We start from the raw sequence: 19,624 nt of genomic DNA on the forward strand, positions 1-19,624 counted from the left end.
GAGAGGCGGCCCCGCCTCGTCCCGTCCCGTCCCGCCCCGGGAACGGCCGCTCGGGGCTCAGCGCGCCCTCCCGTGGGCATCCTGGAGCGGGGACTGATCCGCCGGGATGCTCCGGTGCCGGGATGCTCCGGTGTCAGGATGCTCCGGTGCCAGGATGCTCCGGTGCCGGGATGCTCCGGTGCCAGGATGCTCCGGTGTCAGGGATGCTCCGGTGTCAGGGATGCTCCGGCCCTGGGAACTGTCTCTCACCCTCGGGGGATGGTCTGCCAGGATGCTTCGGTGGCGGGATGCTCTGGTGTCATGATGCTCCTGTGTCAGGGATGCTCCAGGCCCTGGGAACTACCTCTCACCCGAGAGGGATGCTCCACTGGGGTGCTCTAGTGCCAGGATGCTCCAGTTCCAGGATGCTCCAGTGCCAGGGATGCTCCAGGCTCTGGGAGCTGCCTCTCACCCTGGGGGGATGCTCTGCCAGGATATTCCAGTGTCAGGGATGCTCCAGACCCTGGGGAGCTGTCTCCCACCCTGGAGGGATGCTCCACTGGGGTGCTCTAGTGCCAGGATGCTCCAGTTCCAGGATGCTCCAGTGCCAGGGATGCTCCAGACCCTGGGGAGCTGTCTCCCACCCTGGAGGGATGCTCCACTGGGGTGCTCCGGTGCCAGGATACTGCAGTTCCAGGGTGCTCCAGTGTCAGGGACGCTCCAGGCTCTGGGAGCTGCCTCTCACCCTGGGGGTATGCTCTGCCAGGATATTCCAGTGTCAGGGATGCTCCAGACCCTGGGGAGCTGTCTCCCACCCCAGAGGGATGCTCTGGTATCAGGGATGCTCTGAAGTTAGGGATGATCCAGGCCCCAGGAGCTGCCTCCCAGCCCAGAGGGATGCTCTGCCAGGATGCTCTGGTGCCAGGATGCTCTGGTGTTCAGGCCCTAGGAACTGCCTCCCACCCCGAGGGCTGCTCTGCTGGGATATTCCAGTGCCAGGGATGCTCCAGACCCTGGGAACTGCCTCTCACCTTGGAGGGATGCTCTGCCAGGATGCTCCAGTGTCAGGGATGCTCCAGACCCTGGGGAGCTGTCTCCCAGCCCAGGGCGATGCTCCACTGGGGTGCTCCAGTTCCAGGATGCTCTCATGTCAGGGATGCTCCAGGCCCTGGGAACTACCTCTCACCCTGGAGGGATGCTCCACTGGGGTGCTCTAGTGTCAGGATGTTTCAGTTCCAGGATGCTCCAGTGTCAGGGATGCTCCAGACCCTGGGGAGCTGTCTCCCACCCCAGAGGGATGCTCTGGTATGAGGGATGCTCTGAAGTTAGGGATGATCCAGGCCCCAGGAGCTGCCTCCCAGCTCAGAGGGATGCTCTGCCAGGATGCTCTAGTGCCAGGATGCTCTGGTGTTCAGGCCCTAGGAACTGCCTTCCACCCCAAGGGCTGCTCTGCTGGGATATTCCAGTGTCAGGGATGCTCCAGACCCTGGGGAGCTGTCTCCCACCCTGGAGGGATGCTCCACTGGGGTGCTCTAGTGCCAGGATGCTCCAGGCCCTGGGAACTGCCTCTCACCTTGGAGGGATGCTCTGCCAGGATACTCCAGTGTCAGGGATGTTCCAGCCCCGAGGAGCTCTGGGCTGCACTGGTAGGGGCTGCTTGCCCTGGGTGAATGGGAGTACAGGTGTGGGGCTGTGCTGAAACTCCCCATTCTGGGGCAGGGGGTAGTGGAGGAGGGATGAGTCCCCTTGCTTTGGGAGCCCCCCGGAGCCAGGGGGCAGTGGTACCACCCTGGCAGCTCTGAGGCCAGAGTTGATGCTAATGAGAGTGTCCAAGCTGGACCGTGTGTTCATCCCTATGGCTATGGTGGGCTTGGGAAGGAGCAGGCAAAGGAGAGCTGGGACCCCTAGGAGGACCCAGGGGAACTGTGGCTGCATCAGGGATGGGTCTGGGGACCTTGGATGGGTCTGGGGACACGGGAAGGTCCCATCACTCTTGGACTCAGCATGAAGCACCACTGAGCACTCTGAGCCCAACCCAGCGAGGCAAAGCTTTTGGAAAGGTGATTTTACTTTCTTTATGACTGATCCCCTGGGCCATGATGGCAGCCCAACGTGATGGAGGGGTGGGCAGGGAGCCTTCCCCCTGCCTGGGCTCCCAGTAGGAGTGAGGTGTGATCAGAGGATGATGAAATCACAGGATTATTTAGTTAGAAAAGACCTTTAAGATCACCCAGTCCAACCCTTCCCCCAGCCCTGCCAAGGCCACCACTGCCCCATGTCACTCAGCTCCACATCTACAGGGCTTGGAAACCCCTCCAGGGATGGGGACATCACCTCTGCCCTGGGCAGCCTGGGCCAGGGCCTGACAGACCTTTTCCTTGAAAAAATGTTTTCTGATCAGCCTGGGGGAGCTTGGCAGAGATTCCCAGGCAGTGGCACGGGCTGGGCCCATGAGGTCAGGGCAGCAGAGCACGACCATCCTGAGGGAGGCAAAGGAAGGGAGGGTTTAATGACACTTTTGACAAGGGAAAAGGGGAGTGGAGGGAACCTGTTCCCATCACAGCCCTGGCCAGGCCATTCCTGCCTTGCCTTTCCTGGCTGGACCAGCTGGCAGGGGGTGGCAGCATCAGGCTGCTTTCCTTTGCTGCCGCTGGAAAAGGTTTGTGCTGGATCAGAGAGATGGGAAGAGGTGACACCACTGAGGCTGCTGGGGACACATCCTGGAGCTCATTCCAGTGGGCTCTGCCCAGCACTCCACTTCCAAGGGTGCCCGCTCCATAGGCAGTGCCAGCCAGAGGCCAAGGTGTCCTTCTGTCCTGGCCCTGGGGACACACGGACACAGCTCAGAGCTGGCTCTCCATGAATTGCTTGCTCTGCCAGGGTCCATTCTTGCCCCCTGCCAGGTGGCATCTCCTGGGCATCCTTTGCTGCCTGCCCACGACATGGTGCTCTGGACCTGGGAGCCACCAGGATGGAATGTGGAAGATGGGGCACCTCAGGGAGCAGGGGGGATGGCCCAGGGTCAGTGGGCATCTTTAGGGGTGTCTGAGAGGGGCTGGGGAGGTGAGGGTGAACCATGGGGTGGGGGGTGGGCTGGGGCCAGCATGGGTGCTCTTGGTAGCAGAAGGGGCTGGGCTGGGAAGGGGCTGGGTGGGGCTGGGAGATCTGGAATCTGGTGGGTGCAGGAGGACGGTGATGGGACCCAGGCAGGGCAGGGGCACCAAGGGAGGGCAGGGGGGATCAGTGGGGTGCAGGGGGCACCGGGTGGGTGGCAGGGGAATGGTGTGGGGCAGGGGGGCACAGGGGCAAGATGACTGCTGTGGGGCAGGGGGGCAGAAGTGGGACCAAGAGGGTGCAGGTGAGCTGGGGTGCAGGGGGATGTGTGGGTTGATGTAGGACAGTGCTGGACCCCAGGGGCAAGTGCAGGGGTCCTGGGGCAGCACCGGGGGCCCCGAGGCAGTACTGGGGGGTTGGGACAGCACCAGAGGGGTATAGGGGGGCAGCACTGGGAGCCCCTGAGCATTATGGGGGACGCTGGGGCAGCACTGGGGGAATCTGGGGTGGGGTGAGGGGCGCAGGGCAGTACCAGGGGCCCCAGGGCAGGACCTGGTGGGTCCCAGGCAGTACCCGGGGCGGGCTGGGTAAGTACCCAGGGGACTGGGGCAGCACAGGACAGGGCTCTGAGGCAGTACCAGGAGCCCCTGGACAACACGGGTGACCCTGAGGCAGCACCGGGGGTGGTCGGGTCAGTACCAGGGACCCCGGGCCAGTACCAAGGGGTGGTCGGGGCAGTACCAGGGGGTCAGGTCAGTACCAAGGACCCCAGGGCAGTACCAAGGGGTGGTCGGGTCAGTACCAGGGACCCCGGGCCAGTACCAAGGGGTGGTCGGGGCAGTACCAGGGACTCATGGGCAGTACCAAGGGGTGGTCGGGTCAGTACCGGGGCCCCGGGGTCAGTACCAAGGGGTGGTCGGGTCAGTACCAGGGGGTCGGGTCAGTACCAGGGGGTCGGGGCAGTACCAAGGGGTGGTCGGGTCAGTACCAGGGACCCGGGGCAGTACCAAGGGGGTGGTCGGGTCAGTACCAGGGGGTCGGGTCAGTACCAGGGGGTCGGGGCAGTACCAGGGGCTCGGGGTCAGTACCAAGGGGTGGTCGGGGCAGTACCAGGGGGTGGTCGGGGCAGTACCAGGGGGTCGGGGCAGTACCAGGGGCTCGGGGTCAGTACCAAGGGGTGGTCGAGGTCAGTACCAAGGGGTGGTCGGGTCAGTACCAAGGGGTGGTCGGGTCAGTACCAGGGGGTCGGGGTCAGTACCAAGGGGTGGTCGGGGCAGTACCAGGGGGTCGGGGCAGAACCAGGGGGTCAGGGTCAGTACCAAGGGGTGGTCGGGGCAGTACCGGGGCCCCGGGGGCAGTACCGGGGGTTGGTCCGGGCCAGCCCCGGGGGCGGGGAGCGGCGGGCGGAGCCGGTGCAGAGGGGCGGGGGGGGGCCGGCCCGGAGGGGCCCCACGTGCGTGTGACGCGGCGGGGGCCGGAGCGGCGGGGAGCGGCGGGGAGCGGCGGGGCCATGCAGCCCCCGGCGGCCTCCCCCGGCCCCGCAGCCCCGGAGGGGGCCGAGCTGCTGCGGTGGCAGTGGCGGGAGGTGCAGGGGCCCTGCTTGGTGGCCGCCTGGATCCTGGTGGCCAGCCTGGCCAAGATCGGTGAGTGTCACCACCCCCATCCCCACCTCCCCCACCCCCCGACTCCGGTCCGGTCCGCCGGGGCTCCGGGAGGAGCTGTGCCCACCCCCGGGGCAGGCAGGGTGGGATGCGGTGTCCCTGGGGGGGGGGAGGGAGCGCGGGGAGACGCGGAACCGGGGGTGTCACCGCACAGCAGGACACGGGTCTTGGGGACAAATGGCCAGAGGCTGGCTGGTGGCTGTCCCCGGCAGGGCTGTGGTGGCCTGGCACGACCCCCGAGCCACGTCCCCTGTCCCCTTCCCTGGGGGGGATCAGCGGTGACAAAGGTAGAGCCCGAGGCGCAACGCGGGGACCCCATTTTCCCTGCGAGGGAGGGACGGGTGGGCGCAGGTGCAGGAGGAGGAGGAGGAGGAGGGGAGCAGAGATGCCCAAAATGATGTCCCGTGTCCCCCCAGGCTGGCACCACGCATGTCACTGGTCGGGGCTGGAAGCCATTTGATCCCCCCCCCGCCCCCTCCGCCCACCACCACCACTCCCGGGAAGGGCTCGGTGGTGCCGGTGTTGGGCAAGTCATGTCCCCCCAGCAGCCCCTGGGGACGGGTCGGTGATTGTGGTCCCCTCGGGGGGTCACTCCAGCTCCGTGTGCCCTCCCGGGTGGCCAGCGGGAGGCTGCGTGGGAAGGTGGGGGGAGGATGTGTGGGGATCTGTGTCCCCCTCCGCGCCGGGGTGCTGGGCAGGGTCCCCAGGGGCTGGTCCCCTGCTGTGTCTCTGCCCGCTGTGCTGGGGATGAGACCATGACCTTGAAGCTGTTTTCCTGCTGGGGGGGCCTGGCTGGGGGCACAGCCCTCTTAGGGAGGGGGGGGGTGGGTACAGACACCCACTTAGTTTGGAGCCAGCTCAGGAAACATGGGTTCAGGGTTAGGCAGAGGAATCCGGGAGTCTCCAAGCAGCTGGGGACCAGCTCCCAGTGCCCAGGGGACAGCTACAGCTGTGGCCACCAGCTGGCCTCTGCTGGTCCCAAGTGTCCTCGAACCCACTGCCACAGACCTAACGTTCCTCTCCTCCCTGGGCCTTCTCGCCAGGGAGCCCTAAAGCATCGCGAGGAGTGAATTAATGAGCATCATAAGCTTAAAAGTAGAACCTGCTCTCTGCAGCGGTGCCACCTCCAGCTGCCGAGCATGTCCCTCCTACCTGCAGAAGATCAAGAGAGATGATTCCTTTCCCTGGCTCTTGCTGTCTTCTCTCAAGCATCTCCCCCGTGTGGGTTTCCCTTAGTGCATTCCCCTTTGCCCCAGTGGAGCTGGTGGGTGCCATGGGGGTCTGAGCTGGGATTGTCCCAGACCCCCAGCCCCACCACACTCTTCCAGGCCTGAGACAAGCTGATGCCCACTGTCCCTCTCCATCTGGGAGGCACAGCCCCTACAGTAGGTAACTCCAGGTTGCTGGACTCAACGCATCGGATGGGTCCGATGGTGGAGCAAGGAGTGACACCCTGGGCAGGGGGAAGCCCAAACATGTCACACGACCCCACCACGCCTGTGCTCCCCGGGGCACCCAGGAGCCCCACAGAGGAGCTGGAAGGTGGGGGTGGAGGATGCTGGGGAGCAGCGGGGGCTGCCGAGGAGCGGCGGCGGCGCGGGGCTGCCAGCTCACAGCCCTGTGACTGCAGGGGAGGAAGTGGCCCCACGCCCGGGTGACAGGGAAATGACACTGTGGGCTCTGTTCTCCCAGGCTGTCACGATGCCCTGAGCGAATAAACACCCAGGGTGGGGAAAAACTGGCCTGGGTGTTGCCTTCCTGTGAGGCCAGGCATCAGCCGGGCTCTGCTGCCTCTTCTGTATTCGGCCAGAGCACAGATCTGCTTGGATGGCAGAAGAGAGATGAAGGACCAGCAAGAGCATTGCCCCGAACCTGCTTCTCACCCAGGGTTGTCCCACGGGCAGGGGTTTCCCAGCAGGTGGATGTTTTTCTACCCAGCAGCCTCCCCATGGGTCACAACCTTCTCTCCTTGCACTGTCACCTCTGTCCTTAGATGCTCGTGTCTTGGTTTTGGTGTTTCCTGAGCCCTGGAGGAGCGGAGCAGGTTGGCCCTGAGTTCTTCCAATGGCAAATCCCATCTTATGGATGCCTGAGTGTGGATTATGGTTCTGAAGTTAATTCACATGTGGCTAAGTTACCGTTGCTGTGGGAACCTTTAATGCTGAAATTCTTGACTCCAGCACATGTGAAATTACAGCTCCTTCCCCCCCTCCCTGCTGGCTGCTCCCTGTGGTGCAGAGGAGCTGCTGGGTGGTCATTTGCTGGGGAGGGTGGCAAAACCCCCATCTCAGCCAGGGCATTTTTGGAAACCCAGGGTCTTTCCCATCAATGCTGCTCCCTTTTTTGCCCAAGGTTTTTGGCTCGGGGGAAGGAAGGATGGATGACATCCAGGATCCAGGTCCCCGTAGCATCTCTGCGGGCTCTCCTGGGTGTCTCGAGCCAGCCGGGGCATATCTCCACAGCACGGGGAGTGCAGATGGGTTGCTGGAACAGGGATCTTGGCAATGCTCCCGAGCATGCAGAAAGGGGCTGGACGCCTCGTTCCTTTCTTGAAAACTTCAGAGCTCTGTTCCCGTGGGCGGGGAAGCAGTTTCGCAACGTGCAGCAGGCGCGGAGCGAGCGCCCGTCGCCCACCGGCGCTGCCTTTGCAGGGCTGGCAGGGGGTGAGCAGGGCTCTGCCAAGGCTGCTGTGGGCATTTGGCAGGAATTTGGCAGGGCTGGAGCTCAGCCAGCCCTTCCCAGGGCTGTGGATTTGCTCGGAGGGCTGCAGCGTCCAGGCGGATCGCCGGTTTCTCCCCGGTTGAAACGTGGTCCCCGGCAGTGAGCGGAGGCGGCTGGGGGTGAGGGGGGATCAGAGGATCACGGGGTGGTGGGGGTTGGAAGGGACCTCTGGAGATCATCTAGTGCAACCTCCCCGCTAGAGCAGGACCACCTACAGGACATCCCACAGGAACACGTCCAGGCGGGTTTGGGATGTCTCCAGGGATGGAGACTCCACCACCTCCCTGGGCAGCCTGGCCCGGGGCTCTGGGAAAATAAGTTTTTCCTGATGTTTGACTTGACCCTCCTGAGCTCCAGCTTGTGCCCATTGCCCCTTGGCCTGTCACTGGACACCCCTGAGACGGGTCTGGCCCATCCTCCTGACACCTCCTGTAGATACTGCCCAGCACTGATCAGATGCCCCCTCAGCCTCCTCCTCTCCAGCTGAGCAGCCCCAGCTCTCCCAGCCTTTCCTCACAGGCAGATGCTCCAGCCCCCTCAGCATCTCAGTGCCCTGGGATGGACTCTCTCCAGGACTTCAGCTGATGGGGATGGAGATGCTGGACACCTGCATCTGGTGGGATGACTTGCCACAAGCAATGGGCAGCTTTAGTCCAGCTAAAGGGCTTTAGGGACCAGGTTTTGGGTTGGCAGCAGGACTGGGTTTGCAGCCAAGTGACAGCTCAGAGGCCACTCTGGTGTCCCCTGTACCTACTGGGTGCTCAAGGACAGAGGTGGCTCTGGAAGTGCCTGGAGGAACCTGTTCCCCAGGAGAAGGTTTCTCCATCTGATGGCCAAGTCATGCTAGAGAGCTGGGCTGGATGTCACAAGTGATGGCAGAAGGTTGAGGGGACAAACACCCTGGGGACAAGCCTGCCTGGAGGAGTGAGTCCCCTGTGCTGGCTGGTGTGACATCCCAGTGTCTTGTGCCTGAGCTGCAGGCTCATTGCCACCTTCCTGATGGATGGACACCAGGGCATACTCCGCTTGCTTTCAAAAGTACATCCCGTTCCACAGCAGTTAAAATGTGGTCCAAACCTCACGTGGAATAACCTGATTATTCAAAGCATCCCTCGAGCTGCAGCTCCTGCTCTCCTGGTCTTTGCACATGGGTGGGTCAGTGGGCTCTGTGGAAGGTGGTGCTGCAATGGTTTGTGTCCTACTCCATCTGCTCACTCAGATGGCTGCAAACAAGGTCACCCTGTCACCAGGGCTGAGTGTCCTCGTATCTAGTTGGGTAGCACGTCGAGGTGAAGCGGGACATCTGTGCTCCAACAGCAGTGGTGTTGCTGGTGACACCACGAACGTGCTCTCTGGCTGCTTTTGTCAGAGCCAGAGGCCCAGAAAAGCAAACCAGCAGCTGCCTGGTGCATTGGGCAGTGGCTGGGGAGGGGAAGGAGATCCCAAAGAGTTTGGGGACCTGAAAGCCTGACCTGGGAGCTAGCTGGAAGGTCTTCTCTGCACACATAGCCACAAAGCAGCCTTAGGTGCACCCTTGTCAACCCTGGGGTCTCTCATGCGTCATCCAGCCCTTCCATGGGGCGTGTGGATCTGGAATGCTCTGCCCACCTGCCTGCTTGGCTGATGCTCACGTCCTTCCTTTCCTTCTAGTGTTCCACCTGTCGAGGAAGGTGACGTCCATCGTCCCGGAGAGCTGCCTCCTCATCCTGCTGGGGCTGGGCCTGGGGGGCATCGTCTTGGCCGTGGCCAAGAAAGCCGAGTACCAGCTGGAGCCCAACATGTTCTTCCTCTTCCTCCTGCCCCCCATCGTCCTCGACTCGGGCTACTTCATGCCCAGCAGGTTGTTCTTCGACAACATCGGCGCCATCCTCACCTACGCCGTGGTGGGCACGCTCTGGAACTCCTTCACCACCGGCGTCGCGCTCTGGGGGCTGCACCGGGCCGGGCTCATGGGTGGGTGCACAGGGCTGCTGAGCTCGGACCACGTCCCCAAAAGATGGGTTGGAGGGTGCAAAGCAACCCCCTCCCCCCCCCCCCCCAAGTTCAGAGCCCGCTGCCCAGCCCCACCGTGGCTTCCTAGGAAGGAAAAGTCCTGGTGTCCTGGGAATGGTGCTCCAGCAGGGCTGTCAAGCGTGCAGGACAAACGGGCCCTGCTCAGCACTGGGCTGACTCATGTCTTTGCTATTTTTGTCACCGACCTTGGCTAGTGCTGCTGGCTCACTGCCAGGTTCCCTGTCCTCGGCTGGAGCCACTGGGCTTGCTGCCTGGACCTGAGGTGGGGGCTGCTGAGCCTCCTTCAGTCCATACCTGCCAGAGGAGCAGTGATGCACCTGGGTGCCCAGGGCGACATCCAAGCCCTGCTCCCCTCATGCTGCTGGGAGGGTGTGCTGAGCCCTGCTTCCCCTGGTGGACCTTGGAGGTCTGGGAGCACTCCCAGGCTCAGCCCACGGCACCCCAAGTCGGGATGCTGTGGCCATCAGATGTTTCATCTTGGTGAGGGGGGCTGTGGGGCAGATGATCTGCCTGAGCTTGGTCCTTCTGTCCTAGCAGATCCAGGCGTTGAAGCTGGGCTGATGGATTTCCTGCTCTTCGGCAGCCTCATCTCAGCTGTGGACCCTGTGGCAGTGCTGGCCGTCTTCGAAGAGGTCCACGTGAATGAGACCCTCTTCATCATCGTGTTTGGCGAGTCCCTCCTGAATGATGCAGTCACCGTGGTGAGTTGGAGCTCGGGGGACACAAAAGTGGAGCCCAATGTGGGCCAGGGCACTGGAATCCCCCAGGATGGGCAGAAGATGCAGGTGACATCCCTAAGCCAGCGGCAGACCCACACCATGGGTCCTCTCTCCTTGGTCTTGGGGGACTTTGCCTGCTGAGATAAGCTGTGTCACCTGGCAGAGTTGGACCCTCTCCTGTGGGGTCCATCCTGCCCATGGGTGCTGCCCCTCCCCAAGGGATTTGCCTTGCCTGCAGGTGCTCTACAAGGTCTTCAACTCTTTTGTGGAGCTGGGCCCAGCACACATCCATGCCACGGACTACTTGAAGGGGGTAGGTGAGTATGTGCCCACCAGACCCTCCACCCCTCCAGGGTGGGACCGTAGGGGGCAAGCACGGGTGCTGTTGTGCCGTGGGGTGGCCACTGAGCTCCACAGCTCCGTCATCTCCATCTCAGTGGTCACACATTGGCTGTCATCACAGGATGTTTTGGTGGGAACGTGGGGCTCGGCCAGCCCAGCGTGCCATGGCCATGGGGCACGGGAGCTGGGCGCGCTTGTGCGCGGCGCAAACGGGTCTTCTCCCCACCCCACCAGCCTCCTTCTTCCTGGTGAGCCTGGGGGGCACGGCCGTGGGGCTGCTCTTTGCCTTCCTCCTGGCCCTGATCACGAGGTTCACCAAGCGCGTGCGCATCATCGAGCCGCTCTTCGTCTTCCTCCTGGCCTACGTGGCCTACCTGGCTGCCGAGATGGTCTCGCTCTCCTCCATCCTGGCGTGAGTACCAGGCTGTCTCCTGGAGGGGGGAGGTCCAGGCAATCATGCAGAGCAGCAAGTGGTGGTGAGCAGACCCGCTCCTCGTCCTACCGTAGGGTCATGCTGGCTCCTTCTGCCCCTCTCCAGTGTCACCTTCTGTGGGATCTGCTGCAAGAAGTACGTGGAAGCCAACATCTCTCAGAAATCCCGCACCACGGTCAAGTACACCATGAAGACACTGGCCAGCAGCTCAGAGACCATCATCTTCATGTTTCTGGGCATCTCGGCTGTGGACACCTCCAAGTGGACATGGGACACAGCCCTGGTGCTGGGCACCCTCATCTTCATCCTGCTCTTCAGAGCTGTGGGTCAGTCTGCCCCACGGTGCTTCTGGCGAGGAGCACCCAACCCTTTTCCTGCCAAAAAGTGGCATTTCCCAAGAAAGGCTGGGACATGGGACCAGCCACAGCTCCTGGCCTGGGCTTTGCCCCATCTCCAGGAGCAGGCCAGGCTCTGCCAGCATCCCGGGCTCTCCTTCTTCCCTAGGTGTTGTCCTCCAGACCTACGTGCTCAACCGCTTCCGCCTCATCCCCCTGGACAGGATTGACCAGGTGGTCATGTCATATGGTGGCCTCCGTGGAGCTGTGGCCTTCGCCCTGGTCATCCTACTGGACAGGACAAAGGTGAAAGCCAAGGACTACTTTGTGGCAACAACCATCGTGGTGGTGTTCTTCACTGTCATCGTGCAGGTGAGGACACTCTGCCCTCCTCCAGTGCTGCCCTCTTGCCCGGAGCTGGTCAGGACATGTGCTTGGGGCAAGTACCTCTTTTCAAGTCACCTTTGGTGCCTTCTGGCACTCCATCCACCCCCAGGCTGGCGTGCAGGACCTCGGTGGTGGCTGTCATGGTGGCAGGGCCATGGCCCACGTTGTTTCCCTCTTGTTCTGGGACTGGCTCCAGGAGCACGTGCCTCCAGCCTCCAGGCGTGTGCCTGGCCAGGCCATTTCCCTTAAAAGCTGCTGATGGTCCATGGCTCTGGAGTTCCTGCTCTCCAGGAAGGGGTGCATGGCAGATGGACACCAGCCTAGGGTCAGGGGGAGTGTGGGGTACAGAATGGTCACTGCCTGCTGGGACACGGGACCATCTCCCAGCTCCTGGGGTGCAGGGGTTGGGTTGGGAGGGACACGTGTGGCAGGCACAGCTGCTGTCCCTGGTCACTTCTTTCTGCTTCTGCTCCCGTGCCCCAGCCATGCACCCTCTCACCCTCCCAGTCTTTCCCCTGCCTTCTCCTGCCATTCCAGGGCCTGACCATCAAACCCCTGGTGACCTGGCTGAAGGTGAAGCGCAGCGACCACCACAAGCCCACCCTGAACGAGGAGCTCCATGAGCACGTAGGTGCTGGGGGCTGGAGGCTGGAGCAGGGACACCCGTGGCCTCAGCACCCCCGGGGCACCCACCACCTCGCCACCACTCTCACCTTCTTCTCCTCACTCAAGGCCTTTGACCACATCCTGGCAGCAGTGGAGGACATCGTGGGGCACCACGGCTACCATTACTGGCGGGACAAGTGAGTGTCTTGGTCAGGATCCTCCGCTGGCCACCAGGTGGGTGGGGGTTGCAGGCCAGCCCTGGGGACATGGCAGGGTCCCCACTGGAGGACACCCCTGCTGTAGGCAGGGTGGCAGTAGCAGGAAGGCTGGATGTCTGTCCATCTGGAAGGGGACTGTCTATCTGCTCTTCAGCAGCAGACAAGCTCCTAGAAGCATCCAGGAGAGGTTGGGCAGGCGCAGCTGGAGATGCTGCAGCACCTGGCATTGCTTCCCCAGGATGGAGCTGCTGGTGGCTGTGGGGTGGCCATGGTGGCAGCAATGTCCCTGTGCCTCCCCGTGGAGCTGCGCTGGGCACTGAGGAGGGCACAGCCCTGTGGAAGCCCAGGCAGTGTTTATCTGCAGGGTGGTGGCAGGAAAGGGATGGGACAAGCCTGCTTCCTGGAGGGGAAATGCTCTGGTGGGGCTGCTCCTGCTCCCACTCCCATCCCTCCTGCAGCCCTGCTGGTCTCCAGCTTCCCCTTGGGCAGGGATGAAGGATCAGCCCGTCCTGTCCCCTCCTGCCCTCCCAGGGCACAGGTCACAGAACCACAGGATCATCACGGTTGGAAAAGACCTCTTAAGGTCACCGAGTCCAACCACCAACCTGGAAAAAGCCACCGTGCCCACTAGAGCATGCCCTGAAGTCTACATGTGTTTTTTGGATGCCTACAAGGATGGTGACTCCACCACCTCCCTGGTCAGCCCGTGCCAGTGCCCAGCCCACTCTAGCCATGCTTTGGCCACTCAGCCTCACATGGGCAGGGTTCCCTGGCCGTGGTTCCCCCGTGGGAGCTAAACCACCCATGTCTTCCATCTGGTGGCAGGTGGGAGCAGTTTGACAAGAAGTACCTGAGCCAGCTCCTGATGAGGAAGTCTGCCTACAGGCTGCGGGATGAGATCTGGGATGTCTACTACAAGCTGAACATCCGTGATGCTATCAGCTTTGCTGACCAGGTGAGGGATGAACGGGCATGCGGTGGGGACGGGGCAGTGGGATGGCCTGGCAGGAGCCAGCTGGCCCCACGTGTGGCCATGCCATGTCCCCTCTGGCTGGGCGGTGGGGACCCCCAAGTGCCAGCTTTGCCCTCCCACCTCCCAGGGTGGCCACGTGCTCTCAGCTGCCAAGCTGGCCCTGCCCTCCATGCCCAGCCGCACATCCGTGTCGGAGTCGTCGGTCACAAACCTCCTGTGAGTACCAGCACCTCTCCAGACCCCCTGGGCAGACCCTGCTGGGCCCCTGCAGCCAGACCCTTCCCCACGGGGGGTTGTGCCAGGATGCAGGAGCCCAGCATCTCCATCACTTGAGCTGCTGTACTTTTGAAAGCAAGTGGAGTATGCCCTGGTGTCCATCCATCAGCAAGGTGGCAATGAGCCTGCAGCTCGGGCACAAGACACTGGGATGTCACACCAGCCAGCACAGGGGACTCACTCCTCCAGGCAGGCTTGTCCCCAGGGTGTTTGTCCCCTCAACCTTCTGCCATCACTTGTGACATCCAGCCCAGCTCTATAGCATGACGTGGCCATCAGATGGAGAAACCTTCTCCTGGGGAACAGGTTCCTCCAGGCACTTCCAGAGCCACCTCTGTCCTTGAGCACCCAGCAGGTACAGGGGACACCAGAGCGGCCTCTGAGCTGTCACTTGGCTGCAAACCCAGTCCTGCTGCCAACCCAAAACCTGGTCCCTAAAGCCCTTTAGCTGGACTAAAGGTGCCCATTGCTTGTGGCAAGTCATCCCACCAGATGCAGGTGTCCAGCATCTCCATCCCCATCAGCTGAAGTCCTGGAGAGAGTCCATCCCAGGGCACTGAGATGCTGAAGGGGCTGGAGCATCTGCCTGTGAGGAAAGGCTGGGAGAGCTGGGGCTGCTCAGCTGGAGAGGAGGAGGCTGAGGGGGGATCTGATCAGTGCTGGTCAATATCTACAGGGGGTGTCAGGAGGATGGGCCAGACCCTTCTCAGGGGTGTCCAGTGACAGGCCAAGGGGCAATGGGCACAAGCTGGAGCACAGGAGGTTCAAGTCAAACATCAGGAAAAACTTATATTCCCAGAGCCCCGGGCCAGGCTGCCCAGGGAGGTGGTGGAGTCTCCATCCCTGGAGACATCCCAAACCCGCCTGGACGTGTTCCTGTGGGATGTCCTGTAGGTGGTCCTGCTCTAGCGGGGAGGTTGCACTAGATGATCTCCAGAAGTCCCTTCCAACCCTGACCCCTCTGTGATTCTGTCTTTCCCCCCCCCCAAAAAAAAAAGGAGGGAGAGCGGGAGCGGGGCCTGCCTGGACCTGCAGGTGATCGACACGGTGCGGAGCCGGCGGGACAAGGAGGACGCGGCCATGCACCACGTCCTGCGCGGGAGCCTCTACAAGCCCCGCCGGAGGGTGAGCACCTCGGCCACCCCCCCGGGGGAGCAGGGATGGAGGGTGCTCCCCTGGGGACGGCTGCTCACCCGTCTTGTCTCTCTGCCTCTCCCCTCGGCCAGTACAAGGCCAGCTACAGCCGTCACTTCATCTCTCCAGATAAACAAGAGCGCCAAGATAAAGAAATCTTCCGGCAGAACATGAAGAGGAGGCTGGAGACCTTCAAGTCCACCAAGCACAACGTGTGCTCCTCCAAGAGCAAGGCCAGGCTGAAGGAGAAGGGCAGGAAAAAGGCAAGTGGTCCCCAGCTGCCTGCCCAATCCGTAGCTCTGTGGTTTGCCCCACAGAGCTGCAGACAGGGAGGTCCTCTGGGGGTCGAGGTGCTGCAGGGTGTCAGCAGCTCCAGGGCCAGTGTGGAGAGCAGCTCATCTCACATCTCCATGTGTCCCCACCATACCAGCAGTGCCGTGGTGTGGTTCTTCCCTGGGCAAAGTTTCTCTGGGGAGACCTTAGAGCAGCTTCCAGTGCCTGAAGGGGCTCCAGGAAAGCTGGGGAGGGGCTTGGGACAAAGGCAGGGAGGGATGGGATGAGGGGGATGGATTCAAACTGGAAGAGGGAGATTAAGGTGGGACATGAGGAGGAAATTCTTTGGTGTGAGGGTGGTGAGAGCCTGGCCCAGGTTGCCCAGGGAAGCTGTGGCTACCCCATCCCTGGCAGTGTTGAAGGGCAGGTTGGATGGGGCTTGGAGCAACCTGGGCTGGTGGGAGGTGTCCCTGCCCATGCAGGGGGTTGGAACTGGATGATCTTTAAGGTCCCTTCCAACCCAAACCAGTCTGGGATTCTATGAACGTGGTCCCAAGCCCTGGAGAAGCCCCACGTTTATTTTCCAAGAGCACCCAGCACAAAGTAGCCTGAACATTGGTGCAGGTCCAGGCTTAGATGTGTGGCACTGCACCTTAAACTGGGCTGTAGGTGTCTTCTCTCCCTTGGGGGCTTTTTGAAGCCATTGCAGCTCAACTGTTTATTGTAGGGCCACGAAGATGCAACACCTTAGGACTAGGAGGCACTGCCTGCTGGCTGCCATCCAGCCAGGGTGGGAATCTGTGTCCCCAGGGCTGCCTTGGCTTGCAGGGCCAGCTGGGTGGGGGTTAGGGCTTTGCACAGGGCAGGTCCCAGCCAGTCCCTCTTCCTTTGCAGAAGAACACCTCTCTGAGCAGTGATACACCCAATGGGAAGACACACAGAAACGTGCCCTGGCAGGAGGCTGGTAAGGCTGGTGGCTGGTGAGGTTTGCAGGACCTGCCCAGGGGACCTGGTGGGGTGGGATGGAGCAGCCTGCTCTGCCTGCCCTCTGCCAGCTCGGTGGCACCACAGTTGTGCCAGCACCAAGTCCTCCTTCCATGGGTGCAGTCCTTGCCCCACAGAGTGCCCCATCCTCCAAACCAACTGCCTCCATCTGGCTGTAGCTCCTGTCCTGGTGATGGTCAGCTCAGAGGAGGAGGAGAGTGAGAGCTCAGACACGGAGAGAGAGGATGACGAAGGGATCGTGTTCATCGCTCGAGCCACCGATGAGGTCCTGCAGGGCAAGACAACTCAAGGTAGGCACCAAAGTGCCCACACCAGGGCAGATGACATTGGGGAGCTTGTCCTTCCTCTACCCGGGGAGCAAAGTCGCCTTGGGCTGGGCCAAACCCAAGGTCAGCAGAGCATGGATGGGAGAATCCCCCTTCTCTGCAGGCCTGGAGGCACAGCAGAGCCTCCCTGCTGGCTGCTGCATCCCTGGGCCAGCTGGCCATGCAGCAGGGCTTGCTTCTGCCACGTCTGCAAGGCCCAGGGGGAAAGCAAGAGCTGTGCAAGGTCCCTCTCACTGTCCCTCCTTCTGCATCCCCAGGCAGCCTGGACGTCTGCCCCAGCCCCTGCATCATCCCACCATCCCCCACCTTGGCCGAGAAGGAGCTGCCATGGAAAGGAGACCAGGCTGATCTGGCTGTTTACGTCTCCTCAGAGACCACCAAAATCGTGCCAGTGGATATGCAGAAGGCCTGGAACCAAAGCATCTCCTCCCTGGAGAGCATCGCTTCCCCCCCAGGCCTGGAGAGTGGACCTCAGCACAGGAGATTCACCTGCTCTGTGCTGGAGGAGCAGCCCCAGTCTGCCAGCCAGGCCGTGCCAGAGCAGAGCTCCTGCTTCCAGTTCCCCAGCCACCTCTCCAGGAGCGGCCGGTCGCAGAGTGACAGCAGCCCAGATGGGGTGGAGCAGCAGGAGCTGCAGCCTTTGATGGCCACGGAGGAGCAGGGCAGGATGGTGCCCACCACAGAGCCCAAGTGGCTGATGTTCAACAGGGCGGGCCAGCTCTGAGGCCAGCTGAGGGTGGGGGCTGCCCACGGGCTGTGAGCCCCTGACTGCTCTGCTCTCTTGCATTGTAAAGCTTGGGTGTGTCTCCAAAAACTCCAGGAGAGGAGGGCAGGAAAGCCTGGGACTCCTTCCAGAGCTGCACTCCAAAGTGGGCTTTGCCCATGCACCTACTGATGCAAAGCTGGTCAAGAATTAGGCTTCAAGCTGCAAGAACAGGTACAAGCCTCGTCCACTTGGGAGTTACAGACCCCAAACCTTTCTTCCTTTCTGGTCCCTACATATCTTCATGGCTTTGAAAGGCCAGAGATGTGTTTAAGGACATGGGGCTGTTGGAGAGAGGCCAGAGGAGGAGCCACGGAGATGATCCAAGAGCTGGAGCAGCTCTGCTCTGGCACAGGCTGGGAGAGTTGGGGTGTTCAGCCTGGAGAAGAGAAGGCTCCAGGGAGACCTTAGAGCACCTTCCAGTGCCTGAAGGGGCTCCAGGAAAGCTGGGGAGGGACTTGGGACAAGGGCAGGGAGGGAGAGGACAAGGGGGAAGGGATGAAAACTGGAAGAGGGAGATTGAGGTTGGACATGAGGAGGAAATTCTTTGGTGTGAGGGTGGTGAGAGCCTGGCCCAGGTTGCCCAGGGAAGCTGTGGCTGCCCCATCCCTGGCAGTGTTGAAGGGCAGGTTGGATGGGGCTTGGAGCAACCTGGTCTGGTGGGAGGTGTCCCTGCCCATGCAGGGTGTTGGATCTAGATGATCTTTAAGGTTCCTCCCAGTCCAAACCAGTCTGGGATTCTGTGTTCCTCCCAGGGCTGTGATCCTAGCTGGACTTGATCCTGTCTCTGCCACCCTGAGGTGTGTGGGTGCTGGCTAACAGGATGTGGCTGCTCTCATGTGTGGGAGCATGAGCTGATCTCCAGCCTGGCTGTGAGTTGGAGACCTCTGGACAGAGGGCTGGGAGTGGCAGCTGATGCACCAGAGCCCGTCCATACCCAGTAACTGAGCCATTGACTTCAAGGCAGCTGCAGTGCTGGTTCCTCATGGCACGCGTGGAGCTGAGCCAGGAGGCCAGAGGTGGGCTCCTTGCCACAGCAGCTCTGCCTTCCCTGCATTGTGGAGGTACCTCAGAAGCAAGGCCATGACCTTCTCAGGACTGGGAGCAGTGCTCCTGGGGTTTGGCTCCACCAGGAGCTGGACTAGTCAACGCACAGGGACTCCTCCAGCAGCCAACCTGCTGTGCCAGCCTCACGCCTCTTGTCTGGATGTGCTCCCAGGAGCTGCAGCACTCAGCAGCCTTCCTGGCTTTGCTGGGAGGCAGCTGCCCAGCACAGCATCCTTGGCATTCATCCTGCCCGTGTCCCAGGCCCTCCAGTTGCCTGGAGCCCATCAGCTGGGAGGGCTGGTCACGGTGCGAGGAGTGGAGCGAGCAGCAGGTATGAATGTACATCAGGAAGAGGGGGGATGGGTGAGAACTGAGCGTATCATCAAAGGTCTGTCCCCACCACCTGCCTCTCAGCCTGCCCTGGTCCGTCTTGACAGGGTGGTGGGACCTGGTGGCAGTGGCCCACAAGGTGAACTAGTGCTGGTGGGACCTCAAGGGCCAAAGATTGCTCCCCAGGAACTGCTCAGCACTCAAAAGCTCCACCCAGCAGCTGGGCTCTGGCAATGCAGGAGGGCTGAGGATGTTCCTCTTGAGGAGGAATGGGAACTTGGGCTGTTAATGCCCCAAAGCAGGTAAATAACTGCCTGTTCCAGCTACCTGGGCGTGCTGAGACAGCAGGTGTGAAGGGGACACAAAGATGCACTAGGCAAGTGAGCACAACGGGCAGGCGAGCTGGTGGTACCCCCTGGTGTCACCAGCAAGGCCCCTCTGCTCTGCAGCCATCCCGCCAGATGAGCATGAGGTTTTTAAAAGGTTTTTTATATAGTTTTGCATTTCTGGTATGCCTTATTCTGGTTTTGCTGTCTGATATTTGGGCCATACTAAATCTCTAGCCGGGTCGGTGTTTTCCGTAGCCACGGGCACCACAAGCGACTCCAGACTTACCATCTGATTTGCAGTTGTTTGGATGTGAAAATATATGCAGAGTATTTTGTAATGTTCAATAAATGGGAGTTGGAGCAGGCGTCGTGGTCTGGTGTCTCCTCTCTCTGGGAACCTCTGCACATCCTGGTTTGGTTCTCACAGGCACCACGTCCCCCTGCCTCTCTGCTCGTCTCCACCCCAGGCCACAGCCCCCCCTCTCAGACTCCGTGTGCCTGATGAGATTTCCTAGTTTCCATCATGTTTGTGGAAAATGTGACATTCTTTCCAAAGGGCAGCTTGCCTGCAGCATTCATGAGGTCGTGCCGTGGGGAGCAGCCAGCCAGAGGCTGGCCAGGCCAGGCTGTTTCCCTGGAAGCAGTGGGTCTGTGGCATTCAGGTCCTTGGAGGAGGAAAAGTAGATGCCTCAGCTTCAGG

The 19,624-nt window shown here is 61.6% G+C and overlaps 1 protein-coding gene across 3 annotated transcripts; it reads left to right on the forward strand.

Annotated features, from left to right (window-relative positions):
* Window positions 1–4,518: 4,518 nt before the first annotated feature.
* SLC9A5 (solute carrier family 9 member A5) lies at window positions 4,519–19,289 on the forward strand. 3 transcript variants are annotated; one of them, XR_007890559.1, is made up of 17 exons: window positions 4,519–4,676; window positions 9,066–9,368; window positions 9,966–10,129; window positions 10,386–10,464; window positions 10,724–10,901; window positions 11,028–11,248; window positions 11,427–11,629; window positions 12,182–12,271; window positions 12,377–12,447; window positions 13,294–13,423; window positions 13,569–13,657; window positions 14,716–14,842; window positions 14,944–15,114; window positions 16,019–16,088; window positions 16,288–16,419; window positions 16,713–17,392; window positions 17,974–19,289. XR_007890559.1 is itself a non-coding variant. In XM_051629346.1 (16 exons), the coding sequence occupies exons 1-16, from the start codon at window positions 4,544–4,546 to the stop codon at window positions 17,177–17,179; spliced, it is 2,628 nt and encodes an 875-aa protein (XP_051485306.1). In that variant the 5' UTR covers window positions 4,519–4,543; the 3' UTR covers window positions 17,180–19,289. The 3 variants fall into 3 exon arrangements, 2 of the variants coding, with proteins under 2 accessions (XP_051485306.1, XP_051485307.1); XM_051629346.1 differs by having other exon boundaries at window positions 16,713–19,289; XM_051629347.1 differs by lacking the exon at window positions 13,569–13,657 and having other exon boundaries at window positions 14,981–15,114; window positions 16,713–19,289.
* Window positions 19,290–19,624: the final 335 nt, after the last annotated feature.

The sequence above is a fragment of the Apus apus genome, chromosome 11 (genome assembly GCF_020740795.1).
Source record: "Apus apus isolate bApuApu2 chromosome 11, bApuApu2.pri.cur, whole genome shotgun sequence".
Taxonomy (NCBI): Eukaryota; Metazoa; Chordata; class Aves; order Apodiformes; family Apodidae; genus Apus; species Apus apus.